This window comes from Ovis canadensis, chromosome 2, assembly GCF_042477335.2.
Source record: "Ovis canadensis isolate MfBH-ARS-UI-01 breed Bighorn chromosome 2, ARS-UI_OviCan_v2, whole genome shotgun sequence".
NCBI classification, from domain to species: Eukaryota; Metazoa; Chordata; class Mammalia; order Artiodactyla; family Bovidae; genus Ovis; species Ovis canadensis.
Genome location: NC_091246.1, coordinates 55724137 through 55739966, shown reverse-complemented (window position 1 = coordinate 55739966; position 15830 = coordinate 55724137). Strand labels below are relative to the sequence as shown.

Below are 15830 nucleotides of genomic sequence, written 5' to 3'. Positions count from 1 at the left end.
ACTAGGAATCCTGATAACGTGTTTCATGGGTTTGTTTTTTTTTTTTTTTTTTGGTTCTTAGGCCTATTTTAACCTGTGGACAGTACTGCTCAGTTAGTTACAACTTTCTACTTGCCCACAGCTGTGGCCCCCACCCACCAGTCAGTACTGCTGATTTTCCTGATTTCTACAATATGCGCCTTGCCCCAAGCTGTCTTGCAAATGATGAAATTGGTCAAAACGGATAAAGATAGAACAAAGGCACGCAGAAGAGTAGATGTAGGTTGCCAAGCACAGGCTCAAGTGTGATTCCACTACTGGCCTCATCCTCCAAAGGCAGCTGGGTTGGGGGAGACAGGGAAGCAGCATCGAATGGGGAACCAGATGACCCAAACTCAAGTTTCAGTAGATTCTTGGCCCTGACAAGTTGCAGACTCTGAGCATTTGCCCCCACATTACAAGGCAGAGCACACCAGCTACCCAATCTAACACCTACCCAATCTGCTTCACAGGACAAAGCCAATTTGCTTTTGAAAACTAAGTGCTGTACAAATTCATGCCACTAATGACAACTTATGGCATGGCTTTATCAGTGTGCTGAAGAGGTACACAAGTGGGATAAATAAGCCCTAAGTAAGGATTTACAGTGTATCTTGCTCCCCAAAATATAAATGAAACACTATCATGTCACATGACAGGAAAAAAAAAAAAAAACTTTATCAAGCTGCCAAACACACTAGGCACAGTCCTATTCTCAAAAACAGCTAGACTCACGTTAACCTATTTTTTCATGTACTCGAACACTGGTGGTATCAGAATTGCTCCAACTTTCATGAAAAGTCCCCACCTTCCTGTATAGAGAGATATCTAGAGTTTACATGACCTACCTGAAAAGAGACAAGACAGGTGGGAAGCTATAAAAAGCACAAAAGAAAAAAATTTTGTCTTCATGCTACAATTAGAGATTTAAATATCCATGACCACCCTGATTTCATTGACTTTTGGTAACTGGCCACAGATGGCAGCAGAGAAAGTAAGGGGAAGGCTTATCAGGAAGTGTTGACACAACATAAACACGGACTGCAGGCACCAAACCAGCTAAGGAAACCACAATTACACCATTCTTGATCTGGATGTACTTCCACATTCAAACTTCCAGACGAAAAAGGTGGTGGTGAGATTTGACACTGAAATCTCTCAAACTCACCCCTCAACAAAACCGCTGAAAGGTGGGGAGGAGAGCGGTCGTCACACTGGAGACAAATCTTAACAACATTAAAGCACTCTCCATGGAAAGTTTCCCCATCACTACCTTTTTTTTTTTTTCCAGTAACAAAGATGTTGTCAGAAATGACAATTTTTTGTGTCCCCTGATGATGCCTTGCTAGCATTTGGTTATAAGCCATAAAGCAGGACTAATTTCAGCCTGTCAGGAGTCTTGCTAATGCCCAGTTTCCCCCTAGAGAGAATTCCTGTCAAATCTAATGAGAGCTCCAAAGGCCCTCTCTACAATATAATGAGCACTTAGGCCATGCTGGTGATCAGGCGGCAAAAAGCATCAATTTGAGCCTGGCTACACCCTGGGGGCCAGACGTCACCAGTTTTAATAAGAATTATGATTACTAGCTGCACCAAATGCCTCCTCAGAACTTATTATTAATGTGTGACATTCAGAAGGATGTTTTTCAAATGTAAGGCCACTTTAAACTGAATTACAGCACGGCTTTGCATACTACTCTAGTTAAGGGTCTGTCAGCATTTACAATACAAACCAAATTTCAGGGGGCTTAATATCCTACTATGGAGAACACAACATCTCTCAGCTTTTCACATTTTTCAAATTACTGAGCCAATTATACACAGCATATTATTAACGCATACTGGCTCATGAACAGACAGTATATACCCACAAATGCCCAATGGAGTCCAGAAACTCATTAGAAAACTATTTTCACACCATGGGGCTCCTGATCCTCCTTCTCTCTTCTTCCTTTTGATAGAGGTCCTCCAACAAGTAACCTACAGGAACCTAGGAGAATTTCGCACCTCCCGTAGCTCCCCCAATAAATCCAGCACCAATACACATCATACAGAGGTGGCGTTCGCCTGCACGGAGTCAGTGAGGTTATTACATCCTTTGAGTTATGAGTTTAAGAGAAAGCTCAATCTCCTCCTTACCCTTCCAGAAAATTTGTTGGGGGGAAAAAATGTGCCTTTAGGGTAACTTTAAAAAAACAAAGCGGCACATTAGAACTCCTCCACCAAGTTTATTTGCATAATTCATTTAAATGACCATATACCTTTTAGTATAATTACTATCAACAAGTTACAATTGCCTCAATCAGGCACCGGCCCCTTTAAGCACACAGAAACAAAGACACAAACCCAACAGAAACTAGGCTACCAACTTTGCAAATCAGAATAGAACTGGCATTTTTAAAGGCCCATTACATTGCTAATGAAAAGCCTTGAACTTAACCATCTCCTTCCAAACACATATCTAAGAATAGATCTAAGGTACATGATGATAACATAACATTATGAAATCTATGATGAATTAAAAATCAAAGAGTGCGGAGTTACAAAAGCAGAATTCAACTCTGAAACACACTTGCTTAATGAAAGTCTTTGAATATAAGGAAGATCTGAAGGCTGAACTAATCAATTTCTCCACTGTGCCCCAGCCGGTCAGCCATGCTCTTTAATTTAATGAAACAAGGGTTTGAGATGAAATAGCACATATACATCAAGTAAGAATTGTATTGTTGCACTTTGAAATGTGTCCAACTGTGCAACTTCATCTGATGATAATTTTTTAAGAGGCAATCGATTTCTAAAAGACTTATTGTACCAGAGTCTTGATGAAAAAGTGAATGTCAGCATATCTCCAGAATACTTACACCCTGCCATTAATGCTTTCTTTGGCAGACAATGACTACTCAATCGAGAGTCCTTTGGGCTGAGCAATCATTTAGCTTTTCTTCTCTTATGAGGTCCTTAGTGCCTTGTTCCAGCTCAATACTCTTTTTATACACCATTATTGTAGCCATAAGTGTGAATTTTATGGGAACTTGCAAACTCATAGTCATAGCTTGAGCTTTCCAGTCACTAATCTTTTCATGCTTTTAAAACCACTAGGACTGAAGCAACTCACAACATACGCTGTGGTCATAAAAGGATGCTTTTTTCACCTCCAAACTTGTATCAACTGAGACATTTATTAAAAAGTTGTTTGCAAATATGCCACTAATCCTGAGTGTCGCTTTATGTAGCCCCCAAAACTCCATAGTTTGTCTTATACCTTGTTTAACCTGAGTAAAGAAACTCCTGATTACCCGTCTTTCCCCCAAAGGGCCACACTTCTTTCCAAATCAGCACGAAAACGTTAGCTATTCTGAACTTCAGAACTTGACAGGATATCCAGGTCTTCCAAGAGAATAAATGTATCCAGGCAGTAAAGTCAAGTCAAAGCCTCGCTTCCAATCTGCCTATAAACAGGCTAGTTTACACTTCCAAAGCACCTCTCACCTAGTAACTTAAAACATTTTATAACTGTCAAGAACCAGCTCTTGCTGCAGAACACTAACCCCCAATTCGCAGGAAGGGAAACCAAGGCTGAAATATGGCATGCAGATACTTCCCACTACAGAGGACAAAGCCAGTACTACAGAATCATGACTTTATTTCTCATTTCAACTTGAGACTTCACTAAAGCTTACCTGTTTATGCATTTCTATGTTTAATCCATATGACATTTCATAATACTGTAAAAAGAAAAAAGAACCAAGTATTTCATTAACTCATGTTCTGTAATGCCGAGAACACATATTTGTTACTATTACATGACAAGGGAAAAAAACCTAATCTTTGATACCTACCATCACATAGTGCCTCTGCATTTCTGTCTTTTCACTTGCCAGTTTCTCACATTCCAATTTAAGGCTACGAAAACAAAACAGGCAACTTAATGTAAACATTATGTCACTTGTTTTAACATCTGCCTCACATATTTGCACTTCAAGTAAAAACACAGACCAATTTGGAAAAGCCATAAACTATCTAGGTAAACACCCAAAAGCTTTGTCCTTGCATTAAATGGGGAAAAGGAGTAAGAGGAATAGTGCAAGGTATCCACTTAAAAACTAAGCTTTTCCTTCTTCGTGCACACCTGGTCTGATGCCAAGACCAAAAGATCTGTCAAAACCTCTGATCTACTCAGAAGACTGAATTCTCCTCATGGTCATCTATTCACTCCTACTTGCTTCACTGCATCAAAGTTCGCTTCCCTGGACTTAACCAAAATCTGGCCTTTGTATAACCTTCAGTCTCAGGCATAGGCTGTGTCACCTCTGCCAACTCAAACAGTCTCTTGGTTTGAAAACTGTGCCTGTAAAGTTACTTCTACAATTGTTGGTCCCTTTTAATACCTTTATTTTTTAATTCACTGCCAAAATATGTCATATAGCTTCTGCAATTAAAGTGGGCTGACATCCTCCCTTCCTGGCAAACATGGTGTGGGCAGGGATGCTTCAAGCTCTAGAGATTATTATCTTCAAGTAGACAAAGGTCAATAATCAGAAAGCCTCTGACAAAAATAAGAAAGTTCACACCCAAGCAGCTGTGTGCTTTCTTGGGGGCATGATAAAAACAAAACCTGTCATTACAGTTATTTGTTAGCTCTAATCAACCATGATTTCATAGAAACAGGGGAAGAAACTAAAGTTTCTAGCAAATTTACTATGGACAGGGTGCTTTACAAATAGCTTTCTTTTATAAATTTTCTGAAGCAGCTTTCATTAGATGAAGGGACTAAAGGTGAGATGACTACAAATGTGACTCCAATCCCTTGCCCTACCCAAACCAACCCAGAATGAAGCCAAAGCAGGTGAGCTGTCCCCTAAACTCATCCACAGCACCCCCACTAAGGATGGGCACAGCTAAAAGCATCTACCCTCCCATAATGGACTTTGCCTCAAAGAACCCATTCTAGTATGGCAAACAGCGATTTCAACACTGGCTTTGCCTCTCTGAACCTGCACTCCTGAGCTGGGGCATCGACTGAACCAAGCTCAGCCTGTTGCAAAATAAATAAATGAAGTGCAAATATTGACAGTTCTCATGCAACTCCTAAATACACGAAAAAAGGCTCCTTGGAACAGCAGCACACGGGCAAAGGGGAAACAATGGGAGGAGGAGGAGACAAGAGAAGAGGCAGCCCGGGAAGAGCAGGGGAAAGGGGTAACGTGAATGACAGGTCTTAACTGCGACTCCACGCGCCACCGCCTGGACGCAAGTACTAAGTACAGCTGCCGCCGCCACCAGGATGGGCGACCCCGGGGCACAGCGCCGCCCGGGCGACCACTCACCGGGCGCGTCCCGACACGCACCTGTGATACTGCGCCTGCAGGAACTGAAATTCCTCTTTAATCCGGTCCAGGGACTCCGGGATAGTGAACTTGAAGGGCTGGCCTGCAGCCTGGTGCGGCGTCTAAGGGCGACCAGCGAGGGGGACCGAGCGACCGGGATGCGGGCGGTTGGATAAAGCAGTCGGAGTATCAAAGAGTGGGTGGGACATAAACAAAAAATAAAGTTAGAAGTGGCGCCAAACGGAGTCCAGAACTCCAATTTGCGCTTCACTTGGGGAGAGGGAAGGTGGACCTTCCCAGATCCGAAGCTCCTCAAATGACGCTCGCAGCCTCTTCCAGCCTCCAGGGCGGGACGCGGTAAGTGCGCCTGGGTCACCTGGTTGAAGGGACAAGAGTCCCCGGCGGCGGCCGTGGAGGACCTGGCCAGACTGTCGTCGACGCCGCCGCCCCCTCCCTCACGGGGCGATAATGACCCCGGGGACCAGAGGAGGAAACTCCCTGATGTTCCCCGTTCCCAGAGTCGCCGGGGCCACCTCCAGGCGCGCCGGAACCGGGGCCTCATTGACATGTAAATAGGCGAGACGAGAAACAAAGAGGGGGGCGCACTACCCGCCTGGGGAAGGGAGAGGATGCGGCCGCGGGAGAAACCCCAGTCTCAAGCGCCCCGCCCGCCCAGTCTAGACGTCAAGGAGGAGGGAGCCTAGAGCAAAGGGGGTAGAATTGAGAGTTTCAGCCCCCTTCCCACACAGGAGGAGAGGGCCCGGGACCTCCCAAGTCTTGTACCCTTTGGCGGCCAGGGGGCTCGGTCAGATTGTAGCAGCCACCCCTCTCCTCACCGACTACCACTCCGCCACCTCCCTGCCCCCCACTCCGCCACCACCGCGTCTCACCGGGTGCCGGCTCTGCGGGAACATCGCTCTGGCGGCGGCCGCGGCTCTGTTCCCGGGCAACTCAATTCTCCGCTCAATTTCCAACTTTAATCCCGCCGAAGAAAATTAAGCCGGGAAGCCAGGCAGAAGCGGGCAGCGCGCTGGCCACGCACGCAGGCGCGCTCGGCGGGACGCACAGACCACTCTGCTCCCGCCCGTGCGGACTCCCGCGCTCAGGGCCACATCAGAGGGCAGCCCGGGCCCGGCCGCACCAAGAACCTGCGGGACGCCGCTGGTGCTCGCTAGGAGGGCGCGGGGGCTGCGCTTCCACCCGCGGGCCTCGGCGGCCCGGGCTGAGAGATGACGAGCGCGCTGACTCGGTGCTCCCCTCGGCGATCCGCGTGCGCCGCAGCGGTCCCGGGCAACAAATCCAGGGGAAGACTGCTCTCCTTTGCTCTTCTCCCGATCCGCCTCTTCTTCGGGTATTCCCCGAGGCGCCCGCCGGCGAGGTGCAGGTGGCGCGGCGCCCGCGGCTAACCCCACACAAACAAACCTGTCTGTGTTCAGGGGTGACCCCCTCGGGCCCAGGCAGCGCTCACGACCGGGAGCTCGCGGGCTCCCGTGAGGCGGCTGGGTGCGAGGTCCCGGTAGCAGCGGAGGCTCCCCGCCCGGCGCTCCGCAGCCTTAACCCGAGCGGAGGAGCGCGGGATGACGACGAGGCGGGGAAAGTGCGGAGGGCGCGCCGGGAGGCGGCCTGGCACGCCCAGTGCAGCGGCTCTGGGTGTTCTCCGAGGTTGCACAAACCCTCCTGGGGCGACGGGTCTACTCCGCCGAGGGCAGTCCCGCAGCCGCCCGCTGCTCCTCCAGACCTGGGCGCATCCGGGCGCCGCGGCCCGCGCGCACTCGTCCTGCACCGCCAGCCAGACCTCTCCGGACCCTTTCTCAGAGCCTCTCCGTCGACCCCCTTTCTTTCCTTCTCTTCGTCTGCCTCTCCTCAAAGGGCGCTCCAGCCCGCTTCAAAGTTCTCTTACGACCCGGGGAAAGACATCCAAGAGACGGTGAGGAAAAGCCCAAGAGTGCGCTCCGCCGCTCGGCCTCCTTCCCGGGCCGGCAAACTCCGCGGGCAAGTCCGGAGTAGTCGCGGAGGCGGTTAAGTTGCCGAGGGCAGGCGGAGGTCCCGGTTGGTGGCGCGGTTCCCGCCCGGTCCTGCGAAGGCGGGAGTGGCGCAGTCGGCTGCCTCGGGGACGCAGGACACAGGGTACCCGCCGCCGCCGCCGCCGCTGCTCCTGCAGCCGCCGCTCCAGCCGCTGCCGCCGCCCGCGCCTCTCGCGCCGGTTACATTAACACGCGGTTTCACACTCCGGAGCTAACCAGCGCCGGCCCCGCCCAGCACCGCGCGGGCGGGGGGCGCGAGAGCGGAGCGGGCGGGGGACGTGAGCCTGTCTGGTGGAGAGGGGAGGGGGGAAGGCCCTCGTCAGCCAATCGCGTGCGGCGCGCCCAACGTGGGGTGCTGACGAGAAGCCTCCCCAGAGCCTATGGCAGCGCGGCACCGGACAGGCCGTCTTACCCGGTCCCCCTCTCCTCTCCCACCCTACTTGCTTCCATCTCCGCCGTCTCCCCCGTCTCCCCTCCCATCCACCCCCACCACTCCTCCGCCAGCCGCGTCCTCCCGGGCTCGGTGAGGAACTGTTCCTGGAGGAGCCGCGGGATGCCGAAACCAGCCAATGGGAAGCAGCGAGACGCGGAGATTGGCACGGTGGATGAGAAGGTCGGTGGGAAGGAGAGCGGCGGGGCCGGGCTGTCAATCAAAGTAACGTGGGGCCGGCAAGGGAGCGCGCGGGAGCGCGCGAGCAGGAGGGACACACGAGCGTGCAGCCTTGGAAGCCGGGGGTTCGAGTTTGCAGAAATCCTGCCACTTGTTCACTTTTCCCTTTAATGAAAATCCTCAGATCTCAGTGAAAGTAACCGGGAGACTAACCGCGTAGTTTCTTAAGAGGGAGAGTGGGTGCTTTTTGGTAGTTCAAGCCAAAGGTGTCTTTCGGAGTCCCCTGTTCGATGCTACTCTTGAAAGTGAGGTCACATTCAAAATTTCTTTGAAGATTGTTTTCCCTTGAGCTGTCTTTACGCGAATGCCCGAGGAGTGGACTGTGCACTTCATGGAAACTGCATAAATAGGCAACTCATTGGCTGCGTAGATACACCAGCGGCTTAGTACTAGGCTTCTAATGCCCACGCCCCCTTTTGCACTCAAGGTGGTAGGAATTGGTTTTTATTGGAGTATTTCAAACCACTTTGCAAAAAGATCGACCCGAGTTGGCGGGAAGGATACCGGAGGAGCTGTCAGGGTAAGGCTGGCGCGTCTCGATCACGGATGAGATGTTTTGCCCGCCGCGCGAAATCTCGGGTCCTTCTCTTTTAAAGTCCCAATTTCGCTGTACTGGGTAGAAGAGGGCTACTGAGAGTTCCAGGGGCCTCTCAGGAACACGACCACGAATCTGTTTCCAATTTCTAGAAACAAAGGGAGACAATGGGATAAACAGCATTGAGACCTGAAAAACCTGTCCTGCCCACCCCACCCCCACAGTTCGGGTGGTACCCCCCTTTTAGCTATGTAAGGAGCTAAATGGGAAGCTTTGTGGAAGAAACGTCGAAAAATTCTTATGAGCTGGAACTTGACTTGAAAAGGATTTTAAGATTTTAAATAAACGGAGCATACTGCGTAAAGCTCCAGTTTTTGTCAGTTTTTCTAAAATACATCCCACAGAAAACCTTCAGTATTGCTGTTTTTATACATTAAAGAGCAGTTCAGTTGAGCTATTTCCACATGATTGGTAAGTGAATAATGCTGTTTTAGCCAAATAGGGTTGAATTCTTCCATGAGAAAGACACATCTTTGACAAGCATTCATCTAATGTTGGAATATACTTCAGTTTTTGGTGTTAATGGCCCCCATGTTCCCATTATTTTACTTTCAAGAGAATTATGGAAAGGCATTTATTTAAACAGAAATACAGTTTATTGGAAGATTTGCTTTCACAGAGATCTTTTCCTTGAAATATTAAAAGAATCATTTTAGATAATACATTTCACTGGTGGAGTTCTTAAATATGTATGATATTGATTCGTCTATAATTGGATCAATCCCAAATATCAATTATAAATGAAAAATTAAAGAAGCGATTTTAGCCAGTCTGTACAACACCATAGTAATTCTCAAACAAGTTCAGTATTGTGGTTCATTAAGTGGGGTTAAAGGAGTGGGTTCTATTATTCATTTCTGCTGACATTGGAAATGAATAGCAAGGAAGCACTGCCCCTTTTCTTGGTTATATTTAGTGATGAGAACAGTCTTGCTCCACATACAGGAGTTTTTGAGTCATACAACCATGGGTTGGCAACCTGTTGTTCAGTCGTGTCCGAGTCTTTGCAACCCCATGAACTGCAGCTCACCAGGATTCCCTGTCCTTCGCTGTCTCCCAGAGTTTGCTCAAACTGATTTCCATTAAGTCATTCTTTCTGGAGCTGTTTTTCCACTCTTCCCCAGTAACATACTGGACACCTACTGACCTGGGGGGCTCATCTTCCAGTGTCATATCTTTTTGCTTTTTCATACAGTTTGTGAGGTTCTTGAGGTAAACATACTGAAGTGGTTTGCCATTCCCTTCTTCAGTGAACTACATTTTGTCAGAACTCTCAACCATGACCTGTCTTTCTTGTGTGGCTCTGCACGGCTTGGTTCATAGCTTCCTTGAGTTGGGATTGGCAACCTGTGTGCCTTGAAATCACATAGTATTGGGTCACCTATACCAGTCTATGGTTGCTTCATCCCCTAATCAGCTCCAGGGTTGTGTAGAAAGTGCTTAGATTCTACAAATATGCCTCTGCATGCAGGGACAACTAGGGCAACTAAGACTTCTCCATGGCTTTACCCAAACTTTACTTTGATTGACTGGCACATGCTAGTAGTTAAGTTTAAGACTTCTCCGGTGACTCAGACGATAAAGCGTCTGCCTACAATGTGGGAGGCCAGGTTCAATCCCTGGGTTGGGAAGATCCCCTGGAGAAGGAAATGGCAACCCACTCCAGTACTCTTGCCTGGAAAATCCCATGGACAGAGGATCCTGGTAGGCTACAGTCCATGGGGTCACAAAGAGTTGGACACGACTGAGCAATTTCACTTTCAGAGAAGTTAAAACAGGAGTAAAAGTGTTGCTACTTCTCACCCTTCCCCATCCCCTTCAAAATGTGTTCTAACACATTTTTGTTTGTTTGTTTTAATTTTAATATGTTTTGGCTGTGTCAGGTCTTAGCTGCAGTACGTAGGATCTTTAGTTGCAGCATGTAGGATCTAGACCAAGGGTGGAACCTGGGCTCCTTGTATTGGGAGCGCAGAGCCTTACCCCTGGACCACTGTGGAAATCCCTAACACATTGTCAGTCAGTCAGTCAGTTCAGTCGCTCCATTGTGTCTGACTCTTTGCAACCCCATGGACTGCAGCATGCCAGACCAATGTTCTCTAATATAACTGTTCACAGTGAACATGTCTACTCACCATATTTCCTAGTCTGCCAAAGGGGAAAATTAGAAATCTTCTTTTATTTTATTTGCTTATTTAAATTTTTTATTTTGTATTGGGGTATAGCTGATTAACAATGTTGTGACAGTTTCAGGTGAACAGCAAGAAATTCTCTTTTAACTCGTGCTTCTTTACCAGTAGAGTTTGATACACCAGGCCTTCTGATTTCCATCTGATGTAGTATTTGGAGAAAAGAAAGAATACTGATTTGAAACTTGGAAGGCCTTTAATTGTGTGCATAAAGATGGTCGGTTTTCGATGGCTTCTTTCTTTTACAGCGCATCCTCCTTGAGAGAGGAGGCTGGGCCCCCTTTCAAGGTCATTTTTTTCTGTGTGATTGTCATGCTGTAATAATTATACTACAAAACTCTCATCAAACTGCATTACAAATGATGGTGTTTAAACAATCAAGTAGCTTTAATCTTATGTTTTAAATAAATAATATATGTGCAGATTGCCTACAGCCTATTTAAAGGAAAATAGTTCTACTCACGAAATCTGTAATTTTGGTCTTCTGTTTAAAGTCTGTTAACCATAATCTTCTTTACCTTTAACATATTCATATGTTGATGATGTTTTTACATGAAATATTAAGTACTCTGCTTTCATAGGAAATTGGCTCTGAAAAAAAGTTCCCTTTTTATCCTCTGCAAGAAAACAAAAAGATTGTTGTTTATCACTGATGCATTTATATTTCCATTCATTTGTTGCTGAGTTATCAAATTTTCAATTCACTAATAGTATAAGTGATTACAAAAACTAGGTGCTATCTGTAGTATAGGTACTAGACACAATAGGAAAAATTATGAATGCTGGTCATGGAAATTATACATCTTTTAAATCTGTCACTTTTTTATTTTAAATAAATACTAATTACGCACATTTTTAAAAGATCACTTTTGTCATTTTTCTCTTCCTTTCAGCTATTATACATTTCCTCATTTGACTTTTTTTTTTAAACTGGAAGTTTTCTTAAACCTAAGAATGTAGGGTCCAGAAGAAATCTTCCCAGCATTGCTTTATAACCTTTTTCCCTCAGCATTTTACCCAAGAAAAGAACATGGCATGGGGTTGGAAGGGAGAAAGCAGAGAAGGAAAGGGAAAAAAAAAGTCGGTAGCAAATCCATGAAGCAGTAAAACCTCAAATAAAATCACATCCAAAGAATCTCTTGCGGTTTCACACAATATGGTAAAATTAGAGATTGCAGGAAACCAACTAAATTAAACTGGGAGCATTTGAAGAGAAACGAGCAGACTTTATGAAAATGACACATTGACTGACCAGTATGCTTTTTTATCAACAATTTCTTTGTTAAAACACAGATCAAAGGAACCTGCATATGTTTTCATTTTGTTCTAACTAGAAAATTACATCCAGATGTTTAATAGGCATTTGGTTGGTTTTTCAGCATTGATTAGATATGTTGGTTCTGTTTGCTTACAAGTGTAGCCGGATCATTAGCTAATGCAAAGAAATGTTTGCTGTGAGTTGCTAATTAGGGCTTTTGGAAACCCTCCATGCTCAAGAACAATTTGTACAGTGGCCAGAGAACTTGTGTGACTTGGGGAAGTTGTTTTCCCTTCTCTGTCAGGGTAGGGAGAAGCAGACAGCTCAGTCCCTAATCTTTTGCCTAGGGGGATTGAGATGCTATCCCTGAGGATTGGAGTGCAAATAAATTAGGAAGAGACCACACAGGCACTCCCAAACACAGAGATAAATGTGCTCTTTCTGGAACCACCACCGTGCTGTCTTCGAGGGTGGGGGTAGCGAGTATCTAAAACGCTGAACATCAACATGTGGAAGATGCTCAGTGCTAATGTTATCAAATACACAGTCTTTTTAAGTATACTTTAGAGACAGATGGAAAAGCCCTTTATGATAAACGAGTGTACTTGAATTCATTACTGTAGTGCTTATAATTAAAAATGTCTCCTTTGCAATTTCAGTACATTTACAGGGTACAAGAGACCAAGCTTTGGAAGGGGGAGGCTGGGGCTAATGAAAGGAATGAGGGAGCCGGATTTGGGAGAGGAGGATGAGACTGGGAGGAAATGCAGTGTTTACTTTCAGAGCCCACCCACTTGTTTACCTTGTTAAAGCCCCCAAACTTGTCGGAGATTAGCCATTCACACGATATTCAAATAAACTGTTTGAGAATTTGAGGCACCAGGCGGATAAACTTCTTAGCTGGCCAATCATGTTTTAAAAAACACTCGCCTGCAGAAGAACACCACCTCAGCCAGGGCGAACTTTTGTTTATTTAAGTCTGAACTTCTAGAGAGGTGGAGGTCCAAAATAGCCTGTGTTTATAAGTCATCCTAGAAGTGCAGATACAAATGTTCTTCTCCATCTCACTGCCCCTTCTAGGCCTGTTTACATCTCTCGCCCATGTATGGAGCACGTGTTAATTTGTTAATGTGGCCTGGTACCAGTTGGAATAATACACAGTTTAAAAAAAAAAAAATCTTTTCAGTTTAGCATTTAGCTCAAGAGGAGCTAAAGGGTATTTCATAGACAAAAGAAAAAGTAGTTAAAGGAAGTACCTTTGATGCTCCTTCCTAGGCATTCACATAAGGGAGCAAACTTTGTTGATTTAATAATTCTCTTCAATGACCCACTTTACCACAGGCCTTGGACTTACTCGGAAAAATTAAACGGGGGCACCTTTCCTCTGCCTTTTCTTTGGGAGTATCATTTAAATAACTTTCTTCCTGGAGCTAGACAGTTTCTTTGAAGGGTTAAAGCTGAGTTCAGCTAATCTCTGATCTCTTGATGTTCCTCACTGGTTGAAGGCAGGTGAGCCCTGGAGATGAAAAATGGGCTAGATAGCAAGTGAATATTTCAAATACCTCCGTGGCTTCTAGAATGCTAAGTGTAGACCTAGATGAACAAGTCAAGTGACATAATTACAGAATGTTGGAACATTTCATGAGACAGCTGGCCTCTGCTCTAAAATTCTGTGTCATGAGAGGGAAAAAAAAATGAAAAGGATTATTCTATAAAAGCAAAGACACATGATGAGAATGCAATGTATGAATCTATACTGGCTCCTAGTTCAAAGAACAAAAACCCGTCAAGTATCTGTGAAACATGTTATTCAGAAGTTTTAATATGGACTGGTTATTAGGTAATACGGGGTTATGGTTAGTTTTTTTTAAATTGTGATCATGCCAAAGGATATTCTAAGAAGATGCTTGCTAATGCATGCAACTTCAAATGAAGTTTTCAACTGCAGAGAAAATGTGTATGTAGAGAAAGAGAAAGCAAATCTTCAAATCTGAAAAAGAAAGGAAAAGCAAATCTGTAAACAGAAACTAGAGTTTAGGAGCAGAGTCTGTCGTTTTTCATCTTACTAACCTTCAACGTTTCTGTTTGAAATTTTTCATGATAAAAAGTGGGAAAGCCATTTTAGGTTCATTGTCTACATCTTTTTCTTCACATGGTAATAGACATTCCCTTCGTAGTTAAAAGATTGGCTTATGATGTTTCCAGTTTTTAAAAGTATGAAAAAGGTGCCCCCCCCATCATGTTAAAGCTCTTTTACTAATATCCAAAGTATTACCCAGTGTTTTTCTCTGGATCTTTTAGTTCTTTTATTATTAATGGTATTTTATTTTATTTTTCCTGCTGTCTCAAATGTCCCTTAGTTATCAATTAACATAAAATGAAAATCTTTAAACAAATTAAGGCATTACATTAGCAATCCTCTAATGCATCGTTTTTTGGACCATCAGGCTCAGAATAACCAGAAAATCTACTATAAAATAAGGAAGAAAACTACTTACATATTAAGAATAAGATTGTAGCAAATAAATTTTATATCAGTTTCTTAATTCCCATTATAAATAGGTGTTCTGCTGGCCTTTTCATCACTTGAACTCAGCAGTGAAATGTATAAATTGTTAGTTTGATTCAGAAATTTCCTGCAGATTTTTAAATTTAATACTGAAACCGATTATTGCTCTTTGTATTAAGCTTTAAATATTAATCTTGAAAAGGAATGAAAATAGCACTAAATCTTGGATGCTGATGTTATGTTCATCTAGAATCACAGAGGCACATATTTATGATGTGCAAGTAAATAGTTTTCCAAAAAACTGTGAAAACTGACAAAGCATAATCAAAGCATTGACTATTGGAATGCCCCATCCATCATTTGTTTCCCTTTAATTGTGGCCATTTAGCATGAATTTTGCTTTTCCCATTGCCGTTATGTTGACTGAAAGGAAACATTTCTGTGACACTAGTAAACAGATTCCAGTTTGTGTGTGAACAGATTAAATCCACAATTTCCACTGAAAAACTTGAGTGCCTGACAGGGAGGCAAGTATGAAAATACAGAAAAACCAGGACTTTCTACACAGTGTCCAATATTTCTAGCCACCATCCACAGAAGCAGTGCTTATGTAAAGTGAAAATGATAAAAATAACTCCTTCACGATGACAGAAAAAATCCCATGGGGACAGAGTTACCATTCTAATTTCCCCCATTGGCGTTCTCCACACTTCAGAAGAACTGGCCAGCTACAATTGGCACTTGAAAAAGTGTTACAAAACACTGACTAGTATTAGAGAATTGTTGATTAATGTAAACAGCCTGCCTCAAGGAATAATACCTTTCTTAAGAAAACTGGATTTCTAATTAGCATTTCTATGGAGATGGGTACCTCTAGGTAACTCCAGGAAGTGTTTCAAGAAGTTATTTGCCTTTGCTGGTGAAAGGAGGCATTTTCATATTTATATATTTAATTTCTGAAAACTTCAAAAAAATTGATAGGTTAAAAGATCAGTGTGTGCGTGTGTTAGTCACTCAGTCGTGTCCGACTCTTTGCACCCCCATGGACTGTAGCCTGTAAGGCTCCTTTGTCCATGGGATTCTCCAGGCAGGAATGCTGGAGTGGGTTGCCATTTCCTTCTCCAGGGAATCTTCCTGACCCAGGGATCGAACCCAGGTCTCCTGCATTGCAAGCAGATTCTTTACTGTCTGACAGGTCAGTGGGCTTCAATATAAAAGATTGAATTTTGCCATTTGCAGCTAC

The 15830-nt window shown here is 44.7% G+C and overlaps 1 protein-coding gene across 4 annotated transcripts in view; it reads right to left on the bottom strand.

The window, feature by feature from the left end:
* LOC138433508 (transducin-like enhancer protein 1) overlaps positions 1-7657 on the bottom strand; it is a 92543-nt gene extending 84886 nt beyond the window's left edge. For all 4 annotated transcript variants that reach the window (XM_069576295.1, XM_069576296.1, XM_069576297.1 and 1 more), the window contains exons 1-4: positions 6236-7657; positions 5367-5467; positions 3858-3921; positions 3699-3743 (exon numbers count right to left, since the gene is read on the bottom strand). In XM_069576295.1, coding sequence (XP_069432396.1) covers positions 3699-3743; positions 3858-3921; positions 5367-5467; positions 6236-6259 — 234 coding nt within the window. In that variant the 5' untranslated portion in view covers positions 6260-7657. The remainder of the gene's footprint in view (positions 1-3698; positions 3744-3857; positions 3922-5366; positions 5468-6235) is intronic.
* Positions 7658-15830: the final 8173 nt, after the last annotated feature.